Source organism: Piliocolobus tephrosceles, chromosome 1, assembly GCF_002776525.5.
Source record: "Piliocolobus tephrosceles isolate RC106 chromosome 1, ASM277652v3, whole genome shotgun sequence".
In the NCBI taxonomy this organism is placed as follows: Eukaryota; Metazoa; Chordata; class Mammalia; order Primates; family Cercopithecidae; genus Piliocolobus; species Piliocolobus tephrosceles.
This window is the reverse complement of record NC_045434.1, coordinates 113,717,670-113,731,628: the sequence shown is the minus strand read 5'-3', so window position 1 is coordinate 113,731,628 and position 13,959 is coordinate 113,717,670. Positions and strand designations below refer to the sequence as shown.

The 13,959-nt window shown below is 44.8% G+C and overlaps 1 protein-coding gene across 2 annotated transcripts in view; it reads right to left on the bottom strand.

Annotated features, from left to right (window-relative positions):
• The window catches only part of VAV3 (vav guanine nucleotide exchange factor 3), a 413,795-nt gene extending 406,012 nt beyond the window's left edge, over window positions 1-7,783 (bottom strand). The window contains exon 1 of one of the 2 annotated variants that reach the window (XM_023197184.3): window positions 7,269-7,783. In XM_023197184.3, the coding sequence (XP_023052952.2) occupies window positions 7,269-7,472 (204 nt within the window). In that variant the 5' untranslated portion in view covers window positions 7,473-7,783. Of the gene's footprint in view, window positions 1-6,658; window positions 6,803-7,268 lie in introns of those variants that run through there. The other variant, XM_023197185.2, reaches the window with a different exon arrangement.
• Between the last annotated feature and the right edge of the window lie 6,176 nt (window positions 7,784-13,959).

The window sequence follows — 13,959 nt, the reverse complement described above, 5'->3', positions numbered from 1 at the left end:
ATGAAAGTAGGTGTGAGCAGGGCTGGTACTGAAGAGGCAGAGGTGTAAAACAGGCAGACTGAGGCTGACAGTATGAATTTGGGATTCAGCAAGGTAGGTACTACCACAGATGTCATGAGATGCTACAGGGAGGCAAATATGAAATGAAAACACAGCTAAAGAGAAAACTCTAACATGTTTAAGACATTTTTCAATAAAGAGAAGCTAGCAAACAAACAAACAAACAAAAACTGAGAAGGAATAATAAGAGGTACAAGAGAACCAGGAGAGTATGGTGTGGTGAGAGTAAAGGGAAGAGAGAGTTTTAGGAGAAGGGGATGATCAGTAACGTCAATTGCCACAGAGGATTCGAGAAAAATAATAAAAACAATCCACTGTATTTGAAAATTAGAAAATATGTGGTGATCTATACTAGGTCAACTCCATTTGTATTGCAAACATGATATAATTTTCTCCATCTTAAAAAAAAAAAAAAAAACAAAAAAAGAACACCATCTCATTTCTTCACTCTGGCAAGCCATGGAATTGTACCAAGAGGGTTTCAGTACTTCAGTGCCTTACCCCAGGCTCTATTTTCTAGAGAACCTAGGTTAAGCCAATAATCATGTAGACAGAACAAGTGTTTAAGATGCCTAAAGATGCCATAACTACTTTACATGAAAAGATCCTGATTGGTGTTGAGTTTAAAATTATGCTGGCAGATTATCCAAGAAAATAACCTAACAAATGGCAAAGAGGTTACGACTTCTGAGAAGACTAAGGAATGACATTATTCTGAACGAACTGTCTAAAATTGTTACTAGGCACACCATTCTTTTTGGAAAATAACAGTTCTTCCTCCTTCCCTTTTGTATAACCCAAAAATCTGTAAGTCACATCACCTTGTATGGGAGGAGGGAGTGTGTAGACATGTATTTGGAATGCACACCTCAATGCTAAAACTAATAATTATAGTTGTTTAAAACAATGTATGGTTGTGTATAGCAGAAACTATTTAACCCTTTATTTAAAATAATAACAGCAGCATCCAAACTCAGTTTAGAAGGAAATCTCACAGGCAATAGTGATTAATCATTTTAGAAATGCTACATCACCAACACTAGGTGTTCAAAGGGCAACATTGTATGAAAACAAATGGCAATCAATGACTCTAAGTTCCAGTGGTATTCAGAATAGTCACAATCTGAACAAAAAGAAGATTTTAAAACACTTTAAATTTTACTTATATTTTCTTTATTATTATACTTTAAGTTCTGGAATACATGTGCAGTACATGCAGGTTTGTTACATAGGTATACACGTGCCATGGTGGTCTGCTGCACCCATCAACCTGTCATCTCCATTATGTATTTCTCCTAATGCTATCCTTCCCCTTGCCCCCCAACCCCTGACAGGCCCCGATGTGTGATGTTCCCCTCCCTGTGCCCATATGTTCTCATTCTTCATATACAGATATATCTTTTCACATACATACACATATACACAAGAGTACCATATGGGAAAATCTGTCCATCTAAAGGAGCTCTTTTAATAGGTATAAAATAAGAATTGTGTGATAAGAAAATAAACTATACCTAGGCTGGACACAGTGGCTTACAGCTGTGATCCTAGCACTTTTGGGAGGCCAAGACGGCCTGATGACCTGAGGTCAGGAGTTCAAGACCAGATTGGCCAACATGGTAAAACCCTATCTCTACTAAAAATACAAAAATTAGCCAGGCATGGTGGCACACACCTGTAATCCTAGCTACCTGGGAGGCTAAGGCAGGAGAACTGGTTGAACCCAGGAGGCAGAGGTTGCAGTGATCCAAGATCTCGCCACTGCACTCCAGCCTCGGTGACGGAGCAAGACTCTGTTTCAAAAATTAATTAATTAATTAACCCATATCTTGATTTCTTTTCCCCTAGTAGCCACTATCCCATTTTCCTGTTCTCTTTACAGCAAAATTACTCCCTAAAGAGATGTCTATACTTGCTGTCTCACCCCTCTCTTATTATCAGGTGTTTGCCCACCACACCACCATATCCGGTTTTGTCAAGGTCACCAAGGAACCTTACGTTGTTTAAATCTTCTTTCCTCAGTCCTTATTTCACTTTATCAGCAGCATTTGACATGTCATCACTCCTCTCAGAAATACTTTGTTCACTTGGTTTCCCTCCTACCTCATGGACACTGCCTCTCAACTCCTTCACAGGTTCTCCCCATCTCTCTACCCTCAAGAACAGGCATGCTCCAATGGCTCACTCAGATTTTTTCTTCTTTCTTCACTACTTCCTGCATGGTATCACCCAGTCTCATGATTTTAAATACCATCTCCACCTTGATGACTCCAAACTTTATACCTACATCTCCAACTCCTTGCTAGGCATACCCATCTAGATGTCTACTAGGCATTTCAATCATAACTAGCTCCAGATATTCCTTCCCATCTCCCCACGTACATCCCAACACCATACTTCCTCTAGTCTTCTCCATCTCAGTGAATGGTAACTTCATCATCCAGTTTCTCAGGTCAAAAATTCTGGAGACAAACTTGCCTCCTCTCTTCTCACATCCCTAATCTAGTCCATCAATAAATCCCTGCTGGCTTCACCTTCAGAATATATTCAGAGCCCACTCTTCCCACCGTCTGCCCTGCTATTGCTCTGGTAAGAGTTGCCATTATCTCTTGTCTGAATGATGTATTAGCCTGGCCACTTCTATCATTGCTGCTCTCCAGTCTGCTCTCAATGTGGTAGCCAAAGTAACTGTAGGAAAGGTAAATCAGGGCTGGGTGCAGCAGCTCACACCTGTAATCCTAACACTTTGGGAGGCCAAGGCAGGTGGACTCACTGAGCTCAGAAGTTGGAGACCACTCTGGGCAACACAGTGAAACTCCCTCTCTACTAAAATACAAAAAAGTGGCCGGGAGTAGTGGCACGTGCCTGTAGTCCCAGCTACTCGGGAGGCTCAGGAATGAGAAACACTTGAGCCTGGGAGGCAGCGGCTGCAGTGAGCTGAGATCGGGACACTGCACTCCAACCTGGGCTACACAGTAAGACTCCATCTCAAAAAAAAAGAAAGAAAGAAAAGAAAAGGTAAATCAGGCCATGTCACTCCTCTGCTCAACCCTCTGTTGACCTCTCATTTCACTCAAAGTGAAATCCAAAGTCCTTAAAGTGGCCGACAAGTCCTAAAAATCGAGCTTCCATTTTCTCTCTGACTTCATGTTTCCCACTCTTTCCCACACTCACTCTCCTCCAGCCATACTGACCCTGCTCTTCCTCCAGTATGCCTGCCATTTAATGACCTCAGGAGCTTTGCATTTGGTATTCCCTCTGCCAGGAATATTCTTTTTTCCAAACATTGACATTCCTGTGTTCCCTCACTCACTTCAGGTCCTACCTAATTGTCACTCCCTCAGAGAAGACTTTCTTGACTACCTTCTATAAAATTGTATTACATTTCTTTCTAGCTAACTCAGCTTCAAATGGGTTCATAGCACATTATATATATATATATATAATTATATATAAATATATAAATACATTATATAGTCATTTATTTATGGTTCAACTCTACTAAAATCCAAATCCCTTTAGGGCAGGGACTTTGTTGAGTTTGTCCAAGACAGTGTCTAAAACAGTCCCTGGAACATAGTAGGAACAAGTAAATATTCATTGACGGAATCCCTGAAGTCTGAATTATTCATTTAGACAATTCAAAGTTTACATATACTGTCCATAGTGGCAGTAAACTCACTGAATGTATTACCCCTACTATAAAGCATAGTATAAAACTAAATTTTAAGTTTCAAACTAAGACTAAGGTACTCTCATTCATGATAGATGTAGGGGTGGTTATAGGCATTCATGAAGATCTTCTTAACCACTAAAAGTGACATCAAGCCAATAACTCATGCCCTTCCACAGGCACACACCACCCCGCCCCCGCCGCCCCAACCCCAGCATGTGCCGCCCACCCAGTACAGCTACCACCAGTAGGCTCTTCTCTTCCAGAATCATTCACGTGCTTTGTGTCCTGGCTAGAATACTGTTTGGGATGAAAAATAAATCTCAAATATAGACACTAAAATCTAACATACTCAGACACCAAATTTCTTTGAAATGTACTGGCCAACTGCATTTTACTTAACTGTATTCTGTAATAAGAGGAACATGTTAAATGTATAACTAAATGTGATTAATGTTTACCTTTTTAACCCATAAATAAAAACAAAAGCTAAATCAGCATGAAAAAAAATTCTTATTTTTGAACTGAAGATCATCCTCTTACCAGGATGGCAAGATCAAAAACAAACTGATGTCCACAGCCAGAAAGAACAATAAATAAGAAAACTGGGATCCCATCCATGCTTTTACTTTGAAAGATAATCAACTAACTTATTAAGATTCCAAGAATCAGACCTATAATTGAGCAGTCATTATTTGCAATTATTTATTTTTTTTAATGCAAACAAGGCAGAAGGCTAACAAATAATAGAAATGCATCCCATTCACTGGAATAAACACTCATTTTAAAAGGCTGGTCATTTTATAGCCTCTTTCAGGAAAGCTAAACAGCCTACAAACAAAACATCAATAAATTAAAATTTCCTCTGTCAACATCTGCTCTTTACAGTCTCAATATGTCACAAAAGTCTGAAGTCACAGTTTCCAGTTATTTCTCAGCTTAGGAGATCATGTGCTGTAAAAAATAGTCTATTTCAAATTAATATCTTCAACAGAACCTAAGTCAAGTAGAAAGAATGACTCTCAGACACACCAAAAAGCCACAAGTACTAGTAACGACATCTCTAATGCCAGGGGAATACATTCTCCTGGGACATGACACGGTTGTACCAGGTTAATAGTTTATTCACTACAGCTAGAACCTTTCCCAAGAAAGATATGAGTAGTTAGAGGCAAAATGTTTAGGTATATCAGCCCAAGGAACCAGTAGGCCTCTACAATTCTTTTAAAATTTCTATTGAAATCTATCACTTTTAGTATAACAATAGCAGAAAAAATGTTTTACATAATTTTGCTAATAGTAAACATTTATTAAGTACATATTAAGTACATGTGCTAGGCACTATAAGCATGTTAAATATGTCAAGTTGTTTCATAAAATCATTTCATAAATCTCATTTAAGGATTTAATGAGAACCTGCATGATACAAGCTCATCTGCCTAGCATCCACTTGTTCAGCAGCCTTGCCTCTGCAATGAGGCCAAGAACCAAGAGGAAAGCAAAAACAGACATCACCAGGTTCAGGTACTAGCCTTTTAGAATTCACATTTGAGGGAAGTACCCTCTCATAGGACATTACAAGAGAAACTGTACTTAACTTGGAACCAGAAACCTCAGGGTTGAACAAACTTAAGAAATCAAAAGTGCAACGGCACAAAGAAGGTCATCAGCTGTCCCACTTACCTTATTATAACCCAGTGATTTATCATCTGATGGCATAGTGTAATAATTCCTTTAGGGCAAGTATCCTGGTTTGCTCACTGTGCTACCTACCCCCAGTAGGGAACAGAATCCTTAGAGCATTGTATGTGCTCGATTTTCATTAATGATGTTTGTAATGACAACCTTTGGTCATCAGAAAGATTAAATTACATCTAACATACTATAAGAGAAGAGCGAAATACATTCAAAACGATTCTCATCCATTAAATAAAGCATTTTATTAGCATTAAAATAAAGGCTTCAAGGTTTAAAAAGGGTTCTTCAGCTGTCCAGAAAACGTGATTATTGAGAGCAACTGCTGAGAGTTCCGGGAAACAAGTTCCAGGAAATGTGCACAGTACTGTATTCCCTGCTTGGTGGGCCAAGGCATCCTGACCCACGCTGCCTCCTGAGGCTACAGGCCAAGTGGAAAATGGGGATGTGTGAGAGTAGCTAACTGACTGCAGCTCCCACCATAATAGAAAAGTCTGCTAAACCCCTCAAAGGAATATCCAGAGTTGAGACAACTCTGAAAGGGTACCGAGAGGTAGCAATCACCATGGAGGTTTATGGGGGTATGAAATAATTTATCTCACTTTTAAATACATATGGCTCTCCCCACTTCCATGCTTGTTCTTTCTTAGGGACTGCCCACCAGCAGGTTGAAGGCAAACAGGCAAGGAATGCAGAATCTGAAGTGCAGAGACCCTGATGAAACACTGACACCAAGAATCAGAGATGACTGTGTGTACTCTAACTTTAAATACATACTTATTAAATCATATAAAGTCCGTTCCTTCTTAAAAGGCACTGCTCTGGTTGCTAAGTAGCTGAGGCTCTGCGTCATAGAGGATTAGTGCTGAAATGTGTCATGGAGAGGGCTCTGTCCTCTCCCTTTTAAGTTGAAAGCGGTTTGGTTTTTTTGTTTTAACATTCTGAAAGAGAAAGAGGCTCTGAACCGAGTTTAACATCCTTCTGTACAAAAATTTTCCGACAGGACAAATAAACTACTTTTCCACTGAACTGTGACTTTTGAGCTGACTCTAGGGTGCACCCAACTTTCCAGAGGTGCCTGGCTTACCCCTCAAAGAGGCAGCGCCAGTCCCAGGAGCCGACCGGCACCACAGCACCTGAGCAGGGCACTGCAGGAAGGAAAGCGGAATCTCTAGTGAAACTTCTCATTTCCTGTCGCTGCTGAGAGTGGCTGGACTCGCTCCTTCTCACCTGGTTTAGGAAGAACTGTAAACGGGAGCTTGCCGGCTGGCCACCAGCTCAGGGGTCCTGGGGGCGGCCTCTGGGTTCTGCTCCCTGTTCTTCCCTTTGACCAGCGTCACTCCTGGACAGATAACGGGACCAAACGCCCTTCACTTCCTCGAGTCCTCATTTATGTCATGGTTCCTCTTTCAAGAAAACATGAGTACAAGACGCAAAGCAAAAGAAAAGACTAAAAGCAAATTACCCTATCACCTCGTTTCGTCCCTCCCCTTCGTTATTATAGAAAAGCTTGATCAAATTCCCTTTGTCGCGCCACACACACGCAGAGTAGGTGAAGGGCACCCTAAGACAACTTATTTCTTTCCCGCCTCACAGAAAGCCTTTACGAAATCCTCACACCATCTCCGGACGCAAGGCTTTCGCACTCAGCTTGAGGAGCTAAACCATTTCAAGCCAAGGTAGGAAAAGCCAAAGTGGTGCCGAAGCGGTCCCAAAGCAGAAGGCTGGGAGGCAGACCAAGCTCAGCGCACCTAGACGTTTGCATTCACACAAAGAAATTAGCCTCATGATTAATGGGAGCTGCCGGCTGGAGGCTGGGCGCCCGCGCCGGCCTCCTCACCTGGGACATCTGCGGCCTCAGGTTGATCTCCTTCAGGTTGATGGAGTGCGCCCGGAGGTTGTTAAGCAGCTGGCAGAGCAGGACTCCATCGCGGAGGGTTTGCGCCAGGTCGAATACCTGCGCCGAGTCCCAGGTCACTCGGTGGTTGGCGGGCAGCACCTTGCAATGGATGAGCCACTGCGCACACTGCTTCCACGGCTCCATGCCCGACGGCTCTGGGACGCGGCCGGGCCGGGGCGGGCGGCGAGGATGCGGCCGCGGCCGCCGCCGCCGCCGCCGCGGTTCCTCAGCGCCCCGCCGACGCCAACAGCCGCCTGCCCTTTCCCCGAGCGGGATCGAGGGAGCAGGCGCCGCGGCCGGCGGGTCGCGGGCGCCGCGCTGGGCTCGGCTCCGGTCCCGGCCCGGGTGCGCAGCGACCCGGCCGCCGCTGCAGCGAGTCCCGCGCGCTCTCCGTGCGCCCCGGCCGGCTCGGCGGCGGCTGCAGCGCACAGGCTTCCGACTCCAGCGCCGGGCCCGCCACTGAGCATGCCCAGCGCGCCGGCCGGTCTCGCTGCGGTCCGCGAGTCCCCAGAGGCGCGGGTGGGAGCGCGCCGGCGGCCGGGGCTGGGGTCGGTGGCCGAGGGCGGGGCGCGGGGGAGGGGCCGGCGGAGGGGGGCGGCGGCCACAAAGGGGATCCCGCGCCCCCGCCTGCAGCTTCACGGGGCTCATGCAGCCCCCGGCGTCCTGGGGCTTCTCTCGGGGAGGTTTCCCGGCTTTGAGGGGAGTGTGGCCGAATACTGGAATACGATGGGGTCCCCCAGGACCCCCTATACAACAAATGCTCAAAGGAGCGACGGATTAATTGGTGCACCCACACTCCCCAGAGAAATGAAAAAAGTGCCCAGAGCATCAGTAGAGCACGGCGCTGAAAGTTTTAGAGATCGTCGCCCCCTCGCCCCTTGCAGCTCTATCCCCTCCATTCTCTATAGCTGATTCCTCAACCTTTTCCTCCTAGTTGCCCCTGGTGGTGTTTTGGCACCCTAAAAGTGAATGAGAGTGCGTGTGTGGAGACGCCTGCAGAAACCGCCCCCATCCCTGAGCCTATTTCCTCGTGAGGTGATTTTCACTTGGAGCTGGTTTCCCCCTCCCCTGTCAGGCTCGGAACCGTTCGCCGTTGCAGTTCTGGCTCTTTTGCTGACCCCACAAAAACCTGCCTGAGAAAGGCCTGTGCCACGGTGCTAAACTGCGCATGCGTCGGCGACTGGCGGCAGGATTTGAGAGCAAAGCGTCCTGGGCAGCTCCTGCCGGGCAGTTCTGATATCCTTAGTGAAAGCTGGAACTAGACCCCCAGAACTTTTGCGCAGTGCACAAGCAGTGCATTCGTGTTTCTTTTTTTCTTTTCTTTTTTTTTTTTTTTGAGACGGAGTCTCGTTCTGTCGCCCGAGCTGGAGTGCAGTGGCCGGATCTTTTTGGAGACTCTAAACCGTATCCCTTTTACTCCCACTGCACACTGCTCCTCAAAACCACAATTAATGTTTAAATTATTTGTGGCAAGATATTGCCACATTGAATTCTTGCTGTTCGATATGAATGTGGTCCTTCGTCACCCTTTTGAGATGCATTCACTTAAAATTAGAAAATAGGCCGGGCGCGGTGGCTCACGCCTGTAATCCCCGCACTTTGGGAGGCCGATGCGGGGAGATCACGAGGTCAGGAGATGGAGATCATCCTGGCTAACATGTTGAAAACCTGTCTCCACTAAAAATACAAAAAATTAGCCGGGCATGGTGGCACGTGCCTGTAGTCCCAGCTACTCAGAAGACTGAGGCAGGAGAATCGCTTGAACCCGTGAGGTGGAGGTTGCAGTGAGCTGAGATGAAGCCACTGCACTGCAGCCTGGACGACAGAGCCAGACTCCATCTCAAAAAAAAAAAAAAAAAAAAAAAAGATGGGATTTTGGAAAATTGAATTATATTTCTGTAGCCCAAATTTTTTATTACGAACCATACTTTATAAGCAGGCCAAAATATTATTTTTTAAAAGAATGATCTGTTCAGGACAGGGATTGCGTCCTTTTTCACTTGGCTGTGACAAGGATAGCACACTGTGTACACTCAGCGCTGAACAATAAATCAGCCTGAGGATTTCCTTTCCTCACGCATCCTTCCCTAGCAATTTCCTCTTGTGTTCAGTGCGGATTCCATCAATAGCACGTCGTTTCCTAGGCCATAATTTTGGCAAGTAAATCATACTAAACTCTACATACCTTTAGAAGCAAAATCCAACACATCTGAATCACCATTTAACAGAGTCTTTCATAAAGAGAAATTAGAAAGAAATGTCATTAATTGGGACGAAATTTAAACTAAAACTATGAATTTTAATTCAGGTAGCATCAGATCACCTTTGGATGTTGGAGAATATTTCCAAAATCCAGATTACATACACTATCCCAGGATGCAAATCTGAATTTAGAGCCGGAGCTGTACTACTTTCTAGCAACATGACCTTGGATAAATTCTCTGCCCTTCAGTTTCCATAGATATGAAATAAGAAATTTGTTTTTTCCTGAGAAAGAGTCTTGCTCTGTCGCCCAGGCTGGAGTGCAGTGGTGCTATCTCGGCTCACTGCAAGCTCCACCTCCTGGGTTCACACCATTCTCCTGCCTCAGCCTCCTGAGTAGCTGGGACTACAGGCACCCCCCACCCACCATGCCTGGCTAATTTTTTTTTTTTTTTTTTTTTTTTAGTAGACATGGGGTTTCACCATGTTAGCCAGAATGGTCTCAATCTCCTGACCTGGTGATCTGCCCACCTCGGCCTCCCAAAATGCTGGGATTACAGGCATGAGCCACCGCGCCTGGCCTTAAGAAGTAATTTCTAACTAATAGGGTTGTTGTCAGGATCAAATGATACAAGGTCTTGCTATTCAAAATGCAGCCTGTGGACAGTGGCATCACCTTGAACTTGTCAGCACTGTAGCCATTTGGCCTCTACTCTCATACTGAATGAACCAGAACCTGAATTTTAAGATCTCCATATCCCATGTATTTCCATCAAAACCTAAGAAGCACTGATACAATGCATAAAATGTGTAGTGCCTGATAATAAGAGCTCAATAAATATTACCCAATAGTAGCCACTTTTCATTCACAAGTGGCAACAATGACCAAACATTCTATTTCACTTCTCTATATATGATATAATATATGACTTCAAAACATAATGCTTCGCAAATATAGTAAACCACAGAGCTGATAGAAGGGCAACAGAAAAATATATGGAAGGCCTAGAAGAAAAGGAGGTTAGTGGAGACACGGGATTCTTCACGTAAACAAAGAGCTAAGTGCCAATAGGTGACTCATGTGGAAGACATTTAAGTGTCAGAAATTGGTGCAATAAAAATGCAATGGGCTTCTCACCTGAGTTATCCTTACTAAAGGAAAAAATTGCAGTCTTTTCCCTTTACTTTTTTTTTTTTTTTTTGGAGACAGAGTCTTACTCTGTCACCCAGGCTGGAGTGCAGTAGATCTCGACTCACTTCAACATCCACCTCCCAGGTTCAAGCTATTCTCCTGCCTCAGCCTCCTGAGTAGCTGGGACTACAGGCACGCTGCCACACCTGGCTAATTTTTGTGGGGCTTTTTGGGGCCCAGCCCTTGTCCCAACAAACCACTGACCTTGGCCTCCAGGTCTGCCCTGGCTGGTCATCAGAGCAGTAGGTGAGAGCAGGAGGCAGAAGCTGGGGAGGACAAGGGAGAGAGATTGGGGTCCAGTGCAGGTAACAGGGCTCTGTCACCCAGGCTAGAGTGCAGTGGTGCGATCTCGGCTCACTGCAACCTCCACCTCCCGGGTTCAAGCGATTCTCCTGCCTCAGCCTCCTGAGTAGCTGGGACTACAGGCATGCACCCTCACACCCAGCTAATTTTTGTATTTTTAGTAGAGACGGGGTTTCACCATACGGCCAGGCTGCTCTCGAACTCCTGACCTCAAGTGATCCACCCACCTCGGTCTCCGAAAGTGCAGGGATTATAGATATGAGCCATGGCACTGGCCTCCCTTTGCAATCTTAAAGGAAATGTTCCACCTAGTGAAGGCAAGTTGGGAAATAGGGACCAACTCGTCAGTGGCAACTCCTCGCTAATCCTAGTAACTAGTGTTCTTGTAGTGTGCAATAGGGCCTTTCTTGTGTATCTGACGTGGACTTCAGGACCCCTCCTGTGGTCCTACTGCCCTTGAGTCCTTCATAGCCCCTGTAGCACATCCACCCTCTATCATTTGCTGAATGCCCACTATGTGTGAAGCACTTTTCTGGGCACTTTACACGCACTGTCTGCGAGTGAGAAGATGCTCTCCCACCCATTTTAATGAAGAAGCTAGAGATCAACAGAGTTAAGCATATTGCTGTTTATTAGGGAACTCGATGAAAGGATGAACTTGTGTCTCCACATCTGTGCTTCTGTTCAGAGCTGTGGCTCACCATTAAAATAATTGCCTTATCAAGCTTAATTACTGGTTTAAACATCGTTCCCCCTGCTAGACTGAAACACCTTGAAGGCAGGGGTGGTAACTCATTCATCTTCAAATTCCCAGAACCAACCTTGGTGCCTGTCACATGACAAAAAATAAATATTAGTTTAGTGAGTAAATAAATGAATAAACTGTGTTAACCCTCTTGCTCTCCCTCCATCGCCTGTCTGCCTTTCTATCCTGCCTTTCTGGTGGTGAAAAGATCAGGAAGGATTTGCCAACATTACCTGTACAAGGCATAAGAGCAACATGAAAAAAGATCTGCATTTTTTTTTTTTTTTTTTGAGCCAGAGTGTTACTCTTGTCACACAGGCTGGAGTGCAGTGGCACGATCTCAGCTCACTGCAACCTCCGCCTCCCGGATTCAAGCAATTCTCCTGCCTCGGCCTCCTGAGTAGCTGGGATTACAGACGTCTGCCACCATACCTGGCTAATTTTTGTACTTTTAGTAGAGACAGTTTTCTCCATGTTGGCCAGGCTGGTCTCAAACTCCTGACCTCAGGTGATTCGTCCACCTCGGCCTCCCAAAATGCTGGAATTACAGGCATCAGCCACCTCACCTGGCCCTGCTTTTTTTGTGTGTGTCTCACTAGTCTTTCTGGGCCCTGCAAGATGAGCAGGCTGCCCTCTGTTTCTCTGTTGTATCACAGTGTTGTTTGGATCTTGCTTCAGCCCTACCCTGTATAAAAACGGGAAATGGAGTAAGTGACATCCTGAGCTGCAGGAAAGACAAGCACAACAGCTTATGGATATCACATACTAGGACACTTGCCATGTTCAAAATTATATCCTATGTCATAGGATGTTCTACATCAGGCCAAATGTACCAAAAACCTGTGAAGTAAAGGATCTGAAAGCCACATCAATTCATTGCTTGCTCCATCTGTATTGTCACTCCAATCCTTACTGATTTTTTTTCTTATTATTCTTCCAACTCTTGAATTTGCAAAGACATTAAGATCTACCCACCAGCCGGGCGCAGTGGCTCAAGCCTGTAATCCCAGCACTTTGGGAGGCCGAGACGGGTGGATCACGAGGTCAGGAGATTGAGACCATCCTGGCTAACACGGTGAAACCTCGTCTCTACTAAAAATACAAAAACTAGCCGGGCGAGGTGGCGGGCACCTGTAGTCCCAACTACTCGGGAGGCTGAGGCAGGAGAATGGCCTAAACCCGGGAGGCGGAGCTTGCAGTGAGCTGAGATCCGGCCACTGCACTCCAGTCCGGGCGACAGAGCGAGACTCCGCCTCAAAAAAAGATCTACCTACCACCAGGAAAGTCAGAAAAACAATTTTTTTTTTTTTTTTTTTTTGAGACTGAATCTCACTCTGTCACCCAGGCTGGAGTTCAGTGGCGCAATCTCAGCTCTCTGCGACCTCCACCTCCCGGGTTCAAGTGATTTCTCCTGCCTCAGCTTCCCCAGTAACTGGGATTACAGGCACATGCCTGGCTAATTTTTGTATTTTTAGTAGAGACAGAGTTTTACCATGTTGGCCAGGCTGGTCTTGAACTCCTGACTTCAGGTGATCTGCCCACCCTGGCCTCCCAAAGTGCTGGGATTATAGGCATGAGCCACTGTGCCCAGCCTTTTTCTTTATTACTCATTGTATTTCTTATTTTATGTCATAAGATAAGTAAATCATGGATGGTACATAACCTATCGAAGATAAATCAGTTTATGAAAGAATTAAAGATGCAGAAATATAAATATTGTAAACTGTAAACTGAAATCCAGACTGCCTGTTTGCTGGATTAATTTCCTTCAACTACAATCAAATGTAGTTTGGTTTCACATAAACATTAGGGATGTGGGCTTTACATTTCTGGTCATTTGATACTGTCTTTAGAGTAAATACCAGAAAAATATTGGAGCGATAGAATGAGGGTAGAGTAAGATTTCTATAACTATTCCTTTAATAAATGTGTGCAAATCAGTGTGAATTTAAAGATTTTGGAATTAGGTACAACTGAGCAGGATCTTGTTAGGATCACAGGATTTCTTTTCTCTTCTGACATGTTCAAGTCCTTGATTATAATAATAACAGTAACAACAACAGTGACAATAACCTTTACTCTAAATGGCACCATCTAACAGAAGAAATTTACTTGAGATAGTTTATGACACAAAAAGCTTCCAATTCTGGAGGCCGAGGAGGTGGATCACCTGAGGCCAGGAGTTCAAG